The 15,642-nt window shown below is 41.1% G+C and overlaps 1 protein-coding gene and 1 long non-coding RNA gene across 2 annotated transcripts; both read right to left on the bottom strand.

The window, feature by feature from the left end:
- Window positions 1-233: 233 nt before the first annotated feature.
- On the bottom strand, window positions 234-5,882 carry LOC119501122 (caseinolytic mitochondrial matrix peptidase proteolytic subunit). The gene is made up of 7 exons (XM_037791262.1): window positions 5,746-5,882; window positions 4,778-4,879; window positions 3,806-3,877; window positions 3,593-3,689; window positions 2,999-3,186; window positions 2,769-2,874; window positions 234-967 (listed from the first exon to the last, which is right to left on the bottom strand). The coding sequence occupies exons 1-7, from the start codon at window positions 5,755-5,757 to the stop codon at window positions 741-743; spliced, it is 804 nt and encodes a 267-aa protein (XP_037647190.1). The 5' UTR covers window positions 5,758-5,882; the 3' UTR covers window positions 234-740.
- On the bottom strand, window positions 1,006-2,755 carry LOC119501133. Its single transcript, XR_005209764.1, has 2 exons — window positions 2,424-2,755; window positions 1,006-2,322 (listed from the first exon to the last, which is right to left on the bottom strand). It is a non-coding gene; the product is annotated as an uncharacterized LOC119501133 (long non-coding RNA).
- Window positions 5,883-15,642: the final 9,760 nt, after the last annotated feature.

The following is a 15,642-nucleotide window of genomic DNA, read 5'->3' on the forward strand; positions in this document are numbered from 1 at the left end:
TAATAAACTGACTGGTTGTCTGATTTCACAGTTTGTGGGTTGGTAGGAACTCCAGATAGCCAGATGGATGTGAACAAGCACTGAACAAGTGCAGCCTAAAACCTTTTATTCTTCCACTCTTTGAACAAGTACATACTTTGGACACCGGGGAGATCGTGCAGCAGTTCACCTCCTGCGGTTGGGATGATCTCAAGATGACTCTGAGACGATTGTGGATCAAGAAGTGGACCATGTTTTGTAAAATTGTGGTCAAAATTATTACATTTATTTATTACAAATATGAGTATTGAAATACAGGTCATACAACAGGTCGTCTCCACTCTGCAGTAGACGTGTCTGCAGCACGGAGGTACAGAACATGATGCTCCCCCTCAATGACCTCATCTACATCAAGCACTCAGCTGAAATATTAGTTTCCTTCAGAGGAGTAATGACCAGTGTGTGTGTGTGTGTGTGTGTGTGTGTGTGTGTGTGTGGAGCCATCACTTCTGTGACTTTTATTTCATCAGGAATCAACTCACCAAAAGTCATTTAAAAACATGTAGCACACATTGGATTGAGTTCATATGAGACGCCTTCTGATCGCTGTAGTGATGCCTGCAGAGTGTCAGAGGGGGAGGAGGGGAAGGGAGGGGAGGGAAGGGGGTGGAGCCACTCACAAGCGGAGAAACGCACCGCGGAGGCGCAGCCTTGTCCTCAGAAGCTGTCGGCTATCAGAACACCACAGCTCCGTGGTGGCTTCATGGCTCTGGCTTGTATGAGGAGGGGGGGTTAGTCCCAGGGAGGGCCTGCTCGGGGGCTGCAGACTCTGGCTGTGGAGCTGGACCGGCCGGCGCCGCTGGCTCTTTCTGCACCAGCTCGGGCTCGTCCTGGCCCGCCTGGGGCGGGTGGACCAGGACCCGGTCGATGATACCGAAGTCCTGCGCCTCCATGGGGCTCATGTAGCGATCCCTCTCCATCACACCCTCTAAAAGGAGGGAAAGGAAAGAGAGAAATGAGCATCCGTTTACCGGTTCCTCCTCTCAGACACAGCTGCTGCTGTGATTGGCTGGAGGATTTTCTTACATCACACCTACATGATATCTACTGATGTCAACATCTCTACTGGAGCCACTTACAGGTGATATACAGACCCGGTGTCCATTGTATTAGGTACATAGTATAGTTTTAACCTTATGTTGTCTTCCCAGCTCACTGCTACTCAACTCTAAACAGTATGTTGGAACTTTTAAAGAGACAGCGTGTAGCGTTTGGTGACATCTAGTGGTGTGGTTGCAGATTGCAACCAACCGAGTACCCCTCAGCTCACTCCTCCCTTTCCAAGACTGAGGTAACGCCAGCCGTCGAGGACAAAACCATGGTAACGCCGTTCACCTCTCTCACTACTTTAGGAGCAACGCAAGTCAGACGGCGGCACCACGGTTTATCTCTCCGTTTTACAAGCGTGTCGGAGAACTACGGTGACCTTCATGTAACGTAAAAACGTTAAAGTCTGTCTCTAGAGCCAGAGGTTTGTTTGTCTGTTCTGGGCTCCTGTAGAAACATGGAGGACTCTGTGAAGAGGACCTGCTCCCTATGGAGATATGAAGGACTCATTCTAAAGCTGCGTTCACAACAAGAGTGAAGCGAATTTTCGCCTCGCACAAGTTGGACCGCCGGGATCATTTGAGTTCATTCTAGACGCTCCGGAGAGGAGGAGGAGCTTGTCTCCATAGATACCAACAACATTTCCTCCATCAACCATGGAAAAAATAACCACTGTTGCTGCTTTGTACATGTTGGTGAAGTCCCAGATGTCAGAAAACCAAACACCATCATGTCTGGGTTCATAACATCACCCGGCGGCAAGCTGTATTCACATACAGTGACATCACACTGACTGTATCTATCAGCCACGCATCTCTACTGCAGTATGAACCCAAAATAAACAGATTGTGCTGTGATTTAATATCAATAAACAGATCAAAATGATGCTGAAATAACTATATAATGATGCCGATTAGTAAAAAGTCAGAATTCATGCTTTTTCAGGTCTGTTACCATGACGACAAGCAGACAACTTTTAAAATGCTTGTTTTCTGAATGGAGTCTGGATGGATCAGTGCCAGGCTATGCAGCTGCTCCATCACCACTCAACATGACGTCACCTAGAGACATTGTTGTTTCTACCAGAGACAGTCTGTGGTTTCTGGTTTAGTTCAGATCTTCTACCTACCGACAGTTTAGTTTAGATCTTCTACCTACTGACAGTTTAGTTTACATCCTCTACCTTCCGACAGTTTAGTTTAGATCTTCTACCTATCGATGGTTTAGATCTTCTACCTACCGACAGTTTAGTTTAGATCTTCTACCTATCAACGGTTTAGATCTTCTACCTATCAACGGTTTAGATCTTCTACCTATCAACGGTTTAGATCTTCTACCTATCGATGGTTTAGATCTTCTACCTACCGACAGTTTAGTTTAGATCTTCTACCTACCAATGGTTTAGATCTTCTACCTACCGATGGTTTAGATCTTCTACCTACCGACGGTTTAGATCTTCTACCTACCGACGGTTTAGATCTTCTACCTACCGACAGTTTAGATCTTCTACCTACCGATGGTTTAGATCTTCTACCTACCGATGGTTTAGATCTTCTACATGCCGACGGTTTAGATCTTCTACCTACCGACGGTTTAGATCTTCTACCTACCGACAGTTTAGATCTTCTACCTACTGACGGTTTAGATCTTCTACCTACCGACAGTTTAGATCTTCTACCTACCTATGGTTTCCAGCAGCTGCCCTGTGTGTTTGGCGTAGAGGTGATTGATCTGTCTCTTCAGCTTCATGATCTCTTCAGCCTGGATGGCGATGTCTGTGGCCTGACCCTGGACACGCAGCACTGCGATTAGTATTTTTCCTGTTTCAAATGATCACCCTTTTACACGTTGTAATCATCCCATGCTTGATTTCAGATCAGTATTAAAGGACCCGGGGGGGGGACCAGCTTACCCTGGCGCCTCCTGAGGGCTGGTGAACCATGATGCGGGCGTTGGGCAGTGAATGCCTCATGCCCGACGTTCCCGCTGCCAGGAGCAAGCTGCCCATGCTGGCTGCCTGGCCAACACACCAGGTGGAGATGGGATTGAGGATGTACTGCATGGTGTCGTATATGGCCAGGCCCGCTGTCACCACACCGCCTGGAGGAGAATGGACTCATTTTAAAGACTCATACTCACAATCAACATTAAAGAGGAAACTGGTAAGTAGACTATTATCATATTGTACTACTCAAGATATTTGGGATGAAATGCTGAAAAGAAAAAGGAATTTATGGAATTATGAAACAACAATTCAGAAATGAAATTTAAACTACTAAAATGGAAAATAGAGAAGCTGAAATGTAAATGTAGAATGGAAAAGGAAAACAATAACATATAAGACAACTGAAAAGGGGAATGATCATAAAGATTTAAAGTTATCTTTTTGTTTTTCCACCTAAAATCAGAAATTGATTTTTTTTTTCTGTTAAAAAGTGTATTTTCAAAAAAAATCAATTTCTTTGATTTTATTTTCATTTGTATTTTCTGATTTGTGACGTCTCACCGGGACTGTTGATGTACATGTGGATGGGTTTGTTGTTGCTCTCTGACTGAAGGAAGAGCAGCTGGGCGATAACCAGACTGGCTACAGAGTCATCGATCTGAGTGAGGAGGAGGAGGAGGGAGGAAGAGGGAGGAAGAGGGAGGAAGAGGGAGGAAGAACATAAATCAGTTTGAAAACTAAAAGAAAAAGTTTACTCTTGAAGTTCACACTTACAGGACCCATCACACAGATGATTCTCTCTCTCAGGAGGCGAGAGTAGATGTCATACGCTCTCTCTCCTCTACCCTGGAAAATAAACACAAAAAGGCAGAATTAGTTTTAGAAGCCAACAAAACAATTCTATCTGGAGCTGCTTTAAGTGTTACAGTCCGGGACACACCAGGAACGTCAGGAGCGCGTGGCGGCTGCGTTACCTGTTGTTTTTTATTTCGGGGTCCATGTTAACAGATTAGAGCAGCCACACTGCCCGCGTGAGACGCGCGTCTCAGCTGCGTCTCTTCTAGAGAATAGAGGTCTCGCCTATTATTGACGCGTGCCGAGCGCGTCTCACAGCAACAACAGACAGTGAAAGTGATCTATTGACTGTATATTCACATCATACCAGCAAGATTACTACAGTATCGATGTCTATCTGTAGAATATGTTACGGAGTTGAAAAAAAAGTAAAGACTTATTTTTAAATCAACACTTTCTGCTTTCATTTCAAAATAAAAGCCATCAAGCGTTTTTTCTGTGGACATAATTCCTTCATTTGTTAACAAGAGGCTTTTATTGTGAAATATGTGCCGGACAGTATTCTAGAACATGCAGTGACTTGGAGAGCTCCATGAATGAATATAGTACGGAGTTTTAATTGTGGATTATTACTATTATTTACAAAGTACCACACATTTCTGAACCTTTCTCTGTCTAAAATAAATATAAATTATATTTATAATGAAACTAAATGGCCATTAAAAGGCAAACTCTATGTAGAAAGAAAGAGCTGACAGCAGCAGCTGCAGCAGCAGAAACGCAGCAGACACGCAGCTGAAATGCAGCTGGTGTGAACACCCGACGCGTGAATCACGCAGCCACCACGCCACGCAGCCACCACGCCTCTGACGTTCCTGGTGTGTCCGGGCTGTTGGACTGGCTTCCTTCTCTCCTTTCATTCCCCTATATTTAAACACATGATGAGCTCACCGTCTGCTCCACCACTATGGGTATAAGAGGACTCCTCCATATGGGACTGTGGTGGACGGACCGGCTGTGTCTCAGCGTCAAGCCTCCGATGTGCAACACACTCTGAAAGACAACACACACAATTATAGTTTCTACACTTCTATTCAACAATTACAGCATCATTTCCATGTAAGACAAAGGAAAAAATACTAATATTAAAAAAAATATGTATAAATATATGTAAGTTATATACACATAAAAAAAGAATACATATAACTTAAATGTAACATAAAAAGTGCATTCTCCTTTTCATTATTTTCAGGGATTTCATTGATTTGAAACGTAACCAAGTATACAGCAAATTTCTTCTTTATTGGGACACATAAAATAGAATAATATTTTAGTACTGCTTTACACAATTGTGTAAATATGGCTACATCTGGGCTTTCATGACATTATAGCTATCCTCTGTTATCTATTGACAGACCATATGAGAAGTTGTATAGTGTATAACAACTTGTAATACAGGATAATATGTTACATTATCTTTAACAAACTAAATATATATGTAGTTTTTAGGACTACAGTACATTTCAGCCAGTTATGTATCTGATTACATGGTAATCAGTTACAGTCCTCTGTGATAATGTGTGGCCACCATGTCTCCATGTAACGTTGCATCACACAACGAGCCTGATTCTGATCCTGAGTGTTCTTGTGTCTCAGCGGGTCAGTGAAGGAGACACGCGGCTTTATTTGGGACTGGTTCGTTGTGTTGCGTTCAGGGGACACCGCTGTGTCGTTAACCTGACAGGTGTAGAGGTGATGCCTTGAAGCAACGTTACACAAGCTACTAACTAACGTTACAACAGCTAACACGCTCAACGCGACACGCTGGAATAACGACAGTAACCGCCGTTTGATTTAGACCGGTGTTCAGTACAAGCCCCGCTAACGGACCGGTACCGTAAACTACTGCTTGTACTCACTCGTAACAGCATTTTGAAGTCTTTTAGGTTTCTCTCCCCCTCTGAGTGACCCCCGCATGAACCGGAAACAATTCAAACTTCCGCTCTCTCCTTCTTCGTCGGATTAATAGGCGCTTGGTCTGAGATGTAGTTCAGTAGCGCCCTCTACCTGACGGTTCCGGTATTCCCGCCACTTTCCCCACAGAATACTATATTATAACATTTACCCTGGATGTTAACGTAAAAGTATAATATTTGCATTTCTTTTTACTCTCTGTCTAATTATTTAACTAACAATATTATTTAACAATGTTTTCAGTTATGTTTTTGTTTGATAACCTTGTAGTTAATTTTATCATTTTATTTTTCAAGGCTCCATGACTACGGATAATGGACACTGCCAAAATAAATAAATAAATGAATAATTAAACAAATAAATGACTAAATAAATAAGCTAAATAAAAATAACATTAATTTAGCATTTATAATATTAAAAATAAATGTAGCCATTAAATAATTGATAAAAAGACATAAATTGATATTTCTGTTTTAATTAGCTTCTTTATCTTTGTATTAATTCCCTTGTTTATTTACTCTTTTGTTTAATTTTCCCTTTTATTTATTTATCTATTTATTTTTATTCATTTTTTAATTTATTTTTTTATTTTATTTTTCAAATTAATTGATCTATTTTTGCATTCATTTTCCCCTCCTGTTGTACTTGCTTTACTATTTACATACACTATTAAATATATATGGCATGGTTAAAAGAATAGCAGAATACGATAAAGAAATGCAGACTCCTATATGAATAAAAACAAAACACAGTTATAAAGCTTTTTGTGTCAATTGGACAGAAATGTATTATAAGTTTTCCCCTGAGCCCCTGATGCTGCTTTCCAGTAACAGTTTAAACACCTGGAAGTGGATATGATTTAATATATGAAAGAATAACAGTTTAGTTTAGAAATAGTATTTTTGGACTTCTAACCTCTAATATACATTCATGGCACTACTGTAGGCTCGACATCTATTCTCATTTGTTTGAACTGAGCAATGTTTCTTGAACTTCTCATGTGATCAAATAGGACTGACACAGAAGGTTTACTATAATAGTTTTTTAGTGATTTTACATAGAAAACATACAATGAGTTTATAAAATATGATGCACAGTTATATATTTAACTAGGCTACCCAACAGAATATGAAATCATTCAAACTAGCCCCACCTTGTCCAACTACAACAGTAAAACCCTAGGCAACTTCCACATCACTAATGCATCACTAATTGTAATCTAATAATATAGGACTAATATCTGATCTACATTATGTCTTATTTTCTGTATTATGAGTAGGAGTGTTTTAAATGAGTAGCCTACTCTAAAGGTGCAGTGTGCAGGATTTGGCGACATCTTGTGGTGTGGTTGCAGATTGCAACCAACTGAATACCCCTCCTCTCATCCCTTTCTAAGACTGTGGTAACATGAATCGTCGAGTGTTCAACCGTGGTAACGCCGTTGGCCTCTCTCAGAGGACATTTATACCATAATAACACTACTTTAGGAGCAACGCAAGCCAGACGGCGGCTGGCGGTACCACGGTTTAACACTCTCTTTCACAAGCGTGTCGGAGAACTACGGTGGCCTTCAGGTAACGTAAAAACGTTAAAGTCTCTCTCTAGAGCCAGAGGCTGGTTTGTCCATTCTGGGCTACTGTAGAAACATGGAGGACTCCGCGAAGAGGACCTGCTCCCTATGGAGATATGAAGGACTCATTTTAAGCTAACGTCATTTCTGCTAATAGAGAGGTGAAGCCCCGCCCCTTCCAGTGGACCGCCATGGGACCTTATTTTGGAAAAATATGAACGGTAGTCAACGGAGAGAAATAAATATTGTTTTGATCCCGTTTGAATTGCTCCATGAATCACAAAGATGATGTTTATCAAGTCCAGAAAGTCTCAGTTTGTCGTAAAACTGTTGAAGTATCAGACTGTGAAAATACGTCATTAGACCGACGACACAGCTTAAAGTGTGATAGTGACGTCTCTCTCTCTGAAGCTACCATGTCTGAGTGTTTCCTACTGGGATGAGCTCACACTAGCAACATGTCTGATACTTCTTTCTCTTCCTGACTGAAAAAAAGACCCGGAGTCACTGATAAAACACATCAGCTCACATAGGAACATAGCTAAGTTAGCTAGCTAGCTAGTGTTGATGACGTGAACCATTGCTAAGTTAGCTAGATAGCTAGTGTTGGTGACGTGGAACATAGCTAAGTTAGCTAGCTAGCTAGTGTTGATGATGTAGAACATAGCTAAGTTAGCTAGCTAGCTAGTGTTGGAGTGTGTTCCAAGCCATGTACTTCTGTACTTACACTTACTACTTTGAGTGCATAAGTGCATTCACACTGGGAAGTACGGCAAAATGCAGTGCACTCAAAGTACCCGGATGTTGTACTCAAAACGCTCAGATCGTTGAGTGTGAAACTCTGGACACTTTCCACACTCAACTGTCGCCATCTTGGCTACGTAGCGGAAGGGGCGGAGCCACGACCACTATTCAAACATACGTAGATAACAGAATAAAACAATACAATACGTAAACATACCGCTGCATTTTCAGCCCACAGGAGGACACATCGTAGACGTAGGCGGCGACGTTGGAAACGTAATTTCCACTCTGCTTTAATTTTTTTTCAGAAGATATTTTGGTGGGTAGTGAGTTGCGGTGAAATGTTGCGATCGTCATTTCCGATCAGTGCGCCACAGAGTATTCGATTTGAGACGACCCTACCCCGTTGAAATTTACGCACTACTCAAGTGAGTACAGAGTGCACAAAGTCACTACATTGAAGTGTACTTCTGGAAGTACGTGGATTGGAAGACACTCTTGGTGACGTGAACCATAGCTAAGTTAGCTAGCTAGCTAGTGTTAGTGATGTGGAACATAGCTAAGTTAGCTAGCTAGCTAGTGTTGGTTTTAATAGACATTTTAGATTCATAGCATACTTTTACTCATATTGCAGTTGCCACTTTTACATAACTTAAACATTTCCTGCTCCGTTGTCAGTAAATAGGCTATCACGATTTAATTTGATTAAAGTAACTAACAACAGCATTGTGAAGCAGGGTGTGTGTGTGTGTGTGTGTGTGTGTGTGTGGGGGTGTGTGTGGGTGGGTGAGTGTGTGTGTCTGTGTGTGTGTGTATGTGTGTGTGTGTGTGTGTGTGTGTGTGTGTGTGTGTGTGCGTGCGTGCGTGTGCGTGTACTTGTTTTTATGACAAATGAGGACAATTCTATGATAACACACCTTCAATATCAGGACGCTCATTTTTGGCGTCCTCATTTTTCCGAGCTCACCACAATATATCTAGAGCCTCTGTAGCATTAAAATCAGGTCCGATCAAAATAAAGCCTTAGGCAAAATCTCAACAGATGGATGTATTCGTTAAGGCATGGCTCGGAAATTCTTCCCAGTTCTCTAGGACCTTGGGAAAGGCACGTCCCCATTTGTCACGTTTTTTTCAAAAGTCCTAATATTGTCATGACCTGGCTCATGAGCCATGACAAGAGAAGTGTACAAATTTATTACTAAACTTCTGTTCTGTTTTCTTTTACAGACATATACAAATGAAATTCTTCTGAATATCTGAATGAAAAATTATTCTGTCTGTTGCACAATAAAAAATAATTTCAGCCATTTTCCTGAGTTGCAACTGTGCAACTCTTCTTCATAATCCAAACACAGATGGTATCCAGAAATGACACATCTTATTGCTCAATTAGGACAATGTGAAGCATAATTTTAAAATGTATTATATTATCATATGAGTTACATTTGTTTATATTGATGTTTCTTCCAATATACAATTCCAATATAATACAAAAGGTGTCAACGTTTTGCTTGTGTTTTACTAAAAAGAGCAAGGACGTGCCGTTTCAAGCAACCTGGATTTGGAAATACAATCACAACTTGGTAAACTGATTAAAATGTGTTTTTATTTTGCAACAGATGTTCAGAAGAGACTTTGTCTAGTCTTTAAAACAGCTCTACGTGTTGCTGATGAAGGACTTTATGGATTTTTCAAAGATAGTCAGAAAAAAGTCTGCTTAGCTCTGTGACTTGAGTTTAAAGGTCAGACATGAGAGGCACAAACTGTAGCTACTGGGACTATAACGTATACTAGAATATGCTCCTGCACTTATTGTAACATGTGAACATGCAGTTTTCCCTCTCTGCTGAGGAACAATGTGAACTTTGATTTATTGTGTGAGATGTTAAAGAGGTTCTGTCAAAGACAGTTGTTGAAAACTTTTATCACAACATACCTGCAGTCTCATCTTTACTACAATGATGAGTTCACTGTCAAGTGCAGTAACAGATATTAGTTCATCTTAAAATGTGGACAGAAAACCACAGAAACATGTTGAAGTTTCAAAAAATTAAAGTGACCGTTAACACTAACGTTAGCTACATTTCTTTGTTAATATCGCAAAGTTAGCTGACTTATTTTAAAATGGGTTAATTCAAAATACTTAAACATTGATGAAATAAATAAACTTGTTTCTCTTAGAAAAGAAAAAAACAAGAGTTACGGCCTCACGGTTGTCTGCCTCCAACCAGTCAAGTTGAAGTTTACATCCACGTCTGTCCAAAATGTCATCACTTCATCATTCTATCATAATAAACATCTGTGTGAAAGCGTCATAATTAACATATGAATTCCTGAGTTATGGACAAAAATGTGTTTTGTGAGGTCACAGTGACCTTTGACCTTTGACCACTAAACTCTAATCAGTTCATACATCAGTCCAAGTGGTCGTTTGTGCAACTAGTGTTCTGAGTTTAATTTCAGATCCAGTTTCCATCATTTTAAATCAAGTTTAACTACATTATGACGACACTTTACCTTTACAGAACCAAGTCAGTCAGAAAGAAAGCATTCACATCATCAGTTCAGTGTTCACTGCATCCATTCAGATAAACCTCCTTTGGGGTAAAACAGAGGGAACGGTGACATCTCCTGGCAGAAAGCAGCTTCAGCAGGAACAGCAGGAACAGTAGAACATGAACAGTGGTGAGAACGACCGCTTCAACACGGATTTCTGAAGGGAGGAAGCTCCACGGCATCTTTATGTGTCTGTGTTCAGTCATGTAACGTGAAAACTAGCAGTCACACATGAAACTGGAATTCTCCTGTACGTACATGATCAGTGAATATAAAATCTAGAGTATGCATGCTAATCAGTTCTGTTTGTTTATTTTACATCAAACATTATATAAAATATGAAGGTGCTGACTTTACACCAAAATCCAGACATAATGTGTTTGTAGTCAGTTGAGAAACTGAAGTGAAGCCTCGACTGAATTCAGATTTTATCTAATTCTTTCTGTTTGTTACAAGCAAATATTTATCTTCTATAATATGAGAAATGGCTGGTATTGGTTTTAATCATGGATGTAGAAAAAGAACTGGATACAGCGTCGGAGGCTATGGGAAAATGTCTTTTTGGGGCCGACGGCATCACGTGACGGACACAGAAGTTGTAGTACCGCCGTTTGGCCACTACGAAAATGGGCATCAAAGCTCGGCGCTCTTCCTGAGGGCTTGGTTTTAATAGGTTAACCTTATTAACATCCACTGTTATTTAGAAATGTGTGGAAATAAACAGCAAAACTCCATCGTTCCACAGGGTGGAGCTGCAACACAAAGCAAAGCAGAAAGATCTATTTAAATATGTTAATCTACAGTTATGTCGTCATAAACTGAACTATTCTGCAGAGGCATTTTGGGTTCAGAATATATGAATGAATAAAAGAAAAATGACAAAATAAAATTCAGGTCCAGGTGGTGAACCTCTGTGGATCATCAGGACACGGCTGATCCTCTCAACACATCCACTTTTCTGATCACTCACTCTGACAGAGATCACTTCAATCTGATGAGAGAAGAAGAGAACAGAAGTCATGAATCAGTGTTTACAGAGACTCCCTTCATCAGCTGTCAGTCACTGATGCAGCACACAGTTCATTTATAAAACTATCATTGGTAGAACTAACCTCCATATCTCCGCTCACTACTCAATATCTCCAACAGTAACCGCAATATATCTTCTAGCAAATTCATCAGTGTGGTTGTTCCTAAATGTCTGCACCTCCTCTGGTCCTCACTCATTCCAGTGTGCTGCTCCTAGTGACTGGAACGAGTTAATAAAGACACTAAACCTCCACACCCTCATCCCGTTACCGTCCTTTAAGAACTCATTACAAGAGATAGTTTCTGATCACTGCACCTGCTTCTGAATTTGCCTTTCTGGAACACACCACATATATATATATCTATTGTATTGTATATATTGTGATGTTTTAATTTTGTCTAATGTGTTATTGCCCTTATCGTATTTATGTTCTATGATCTAATATCTTGTATGGCCTCTGTGACATCAAGACCACACCGCTCCGGGTCTTCTTGGTAGAACATGAGTTCTCCTTTCTCCAGATGTTCAAACGCCAGCCTCCCCAGCTTCAGAAGAACTTCCCCGTCAGCCTTCGTCAGCTTCTGTTGACTCGTCTCATGTCCCTCACCATACTTCTGCTTCTTCCTCTTTGTCTGAACCACCAGGAAGTGTGAGTACATGTCAGTCAGGGTCTTGGGCAGCTCTCCTCACTGGTCTGTAGTCAACATGTGGTCCAGAACTGTAGCAGTGATCCAGCAGAAGACTGGGATTAGACACATGATGTGGAGGCTCCTGGATGTCTTGATGTGTGAGATGATTCTGCTGGACAGCTCTTCATCACTGACTCTCCTCCTGAAGTACTTCTCCTTCTGGGCGTCAGTGAAGCCTCGTACTTCTGTTACCTTGTCAACACATACAGGAGGGATCTGATTGGCTGCTGCAGGTCGGGAAGTTATCCAGACGACAGCTGAGGGAAGCAGATTCCCCTGGATGAGGTTTGTCAACAGCACGTTGACTGATGACTTCTGGGTGACATCAGACACAACCTCGTTGTTGTGGAAATCCAGTGAAAGTCTGCTTTCATCCAGGCCGTCAAAGATGAACAGAACTTTACAGACAGCGAGCTTCTCTGCTGTGACCTTCTGTAATGTTGGATGGGAAACATGGAGCAGCATGAGAAGACTGTACTGCTCATCTCTGATCAAGTTCAGCTCCCTGAACGAAAGCGGAATCACCAGACTGACATCTTGGTTTTCCAAGCCCTCTGCCCAGTCCAGAGTGAACTTCTGCACTGAGAAGGTTTTTCCATCGCCAGCGACGCCGTTCGTCAGAACGACTGATGTGTTCCTGTTGGTCAGGTAAGGCTTTAAAGATGTCCTGGCACTTGATTGGAGGGTCATGGAGGGTCTTCTTCTTGGAAGCTGTCTCAAGCTGCCTCACCTCACCTCTTCACTCTGTCCTTCTGTGATGTAGAGCTCAGTGTAGATCCTTTTGAGGAGGGTTCCACTTCCTGTTGCATCAGTTCCTTCAGTCACACGTTCACATCTCCTCCTCAGACTGATCATATGTTCATCTACAACCTCCAGCAGACCTCTATCTGCTGAAAGAGAGAGACAAGTTTGAGACAAAACACAGAAACTTATCATTTCTAATTCTAACATGAAAATAATCAATACAACAACCTATAAAGAAGTAAAGGTTATAAAGTCATCATCTCCTCTTGAAGTCAAAACTAATGTCAAGGTGATTTTATATTCATTGTTAATAGATTTTCTTTTTAAAGATTAGCATCAGAAATGCTCCTTTTTGTGTTGTTGTACATGTTTGATTGACAGCAGAGGAGGCGGAGCCTCAGCTGCTCGCCAGCAGCTCTTCATCTAAACAGCTCACTGTGGCTGTTCCTACCTCCCTGTAATATTTCAAACTCATCAAATAATGCAAAATATGTTCATGTCTTGTTGTGTAGACCTGTATTTACTGAATAGCACCTCTAACAAAGAACCGTGAATCTTGTTGACCAATACACTACGTTTCCTATAGCTGCTTCAAAATAAAAGCCCCCCGCTGGTGGAGGACTATTATGTGAAGTAGAAGGAAATGTTGAGTTTTCAGCAGTAAATAAATAAACCTCTGATGTGACTACAGCTCAGCTCAGTTTGTCCTGCAGTAGAAGTGCATGTTTTCATGATTTGGCACAACGCAGCACAGAAAACAGGAAAAGACAAAGTAAACAAATGTGCTGAAATCTGAAACCTACAAGCAGACAGTGTTTTGTTAGCAGAGGAACTGAAGTGACAGGACCCTGTTAAACATCTGAACTAACCAATGTTGATATTAGATATTATGTCATAACACTTTTTAAGATGTTCAATGTGCTGCAACTGACTAGCTAATTAGCACTCTACTGTAGCCTGAAAACTGATGTTAGCAGTGCAGCTTTCCTCAGTGGGTGTTTGTTTGGTCTCTTGTTCAACATGTCGCTCTGCAGGACCAGATGTGTGTTTGTATATTAGAGAAGGAGACTTTAGCAGGAAAGCTAATGTGGCCTGTTGTTCAAAGTCTGTGTCTCTTGTTGTGTCTCAGGCTGCTGTCTGGCTGTTAGTCAGTGTGACTGTCTGTCTGTGATAGAACAGTGATGTTGTTGCTTTACAGAGTTTAATTGTAGAGTGCTATCATAAAAACAAAACATAAAAATATAAATGTATTTCTTTTGGGTTCAGATTTTCTCTCAAAGGAGAACAAAGTACAAGTGATCCAGAGCAGATATTGAAGGAACTGGCCTTCTACCTCCGAGAGGTCAAGGCCCAGTTACGTGCTGGTTAATCTTGTGTGACAAAGAGATTTTCCAAACAGACGGGTTAAAGCATAATAATACAATTTATTCCGAACAATCAATGTTGCATAAGTAAAATAAAAGAGTTTACAGATATCTGGATCCAATCAACGTGTCCCTGACAACATACAGTGCATGGGTCAGTTCGCGAAGTCTGAACCCCGAGCTATCCCTGATCCAGTCTATTCATGGTTTACACAATATTAATATTCATGAGATTCTGCTGCGTGTCTTCTTCTTTGTTATCTCCTTCTGGCTCCTTCCTCTCTTTGACCTTGCAAAAAGAACAGCACCTGCCTCCTTTTCCTCGCAATCACTCCATTCACAACAAATCCAACAGTCAGGTTATTGCAGGTAAGCACTTTTGTACATAATAAATCCAACAATATGTATGGTGGAGAAGATCTTAAACAGTTGTCACAACAATAGTCAGTGTATTAAAACAACAAGTCCTGTTTCCAGACATGAAGACATCAGCAGACAGATCTACAGTCTTACTTTGTACAGTGCTGGTCTGACTGACTGTCTGCAGTCCAAGTTTTGTTCTGGTCTGACTGGCTGTCTGAGGTCCAGGTCTTGTTCTGGTCTGACTGGCTGTCTGAGGTCCAGGTCTTGTTCTGGATCTGGACATCAGCTCCTCCACAGAAGCATGACTCCTTTTCTTCTCTCTGTGGAGACATTACTTTATTACTAAAATCATTTGTTGATTGTTGGTGAAAAATATCAAGACCTGGCCGATAATGTCTAGAAGCTCAGAGAAGAGTTAAAGTGTTGGTACTGAATTCAGCATCAGTCTGTAATGAAAATGTTCCTTTATTTTAACTCTCCTGCTTTAATAAACAAGAATTAGCTACTTTTCCTGTCTGACTGTCTTATTAAACATTTAGTGATCTGGCTGAAGTTTCTTTATTAAAGGGGAACAACGGACGTTTTGATTGAGTCCAGTTTGATTGATTAGTGTGAACGCTCCGTACCGTACTCGGGCACGGTTTGTCGAGAGTTGGCCTATTTTCACATCAAACTCGATGAAATAAGAGTTTCTTTCGACCAAACCAGATTTAGTGATTGTTGGACAGACTAACGACGACAGTATTAGTGAGTTTTATTTTGTGACTGTCCAGTTTGAATGA

Source organism: Sebastes umbrosus, chromosome 14 (assembly GCF_015220745.1).
Source record: "Sebastes umbrosus isolate fSebUmb1 chromosome 14, fSebUmb1.pri, whole genome shotgun sequence".
Lineage (NCBI taxonomy): Eukaryota > Metazoa > Chordata > Actinopteri > Perciformes > Sebastidae > Sebastes > Sebastes umbrosus.

Bases quoted from the DNA above. Each gene is read 5' to 3' on its own strand.
- LOC119501122 (XM_037791262.1), bottom strand. The intron at 3,187-3,592 runs GTGAGACGTCAC...ATTCTCCTCCAG, and splicing joins CATGTACATCAACAGTCCCG to GCGGTGTGGTGACAGCGGGC. The intron at 968-2,768 runs GTAGGTAGAAGA...CCCTCCTTTTAG, and splicing joins GCAGCTGCTGGAAACCATAG to AGGGTGTGATGGAGAGGGAT.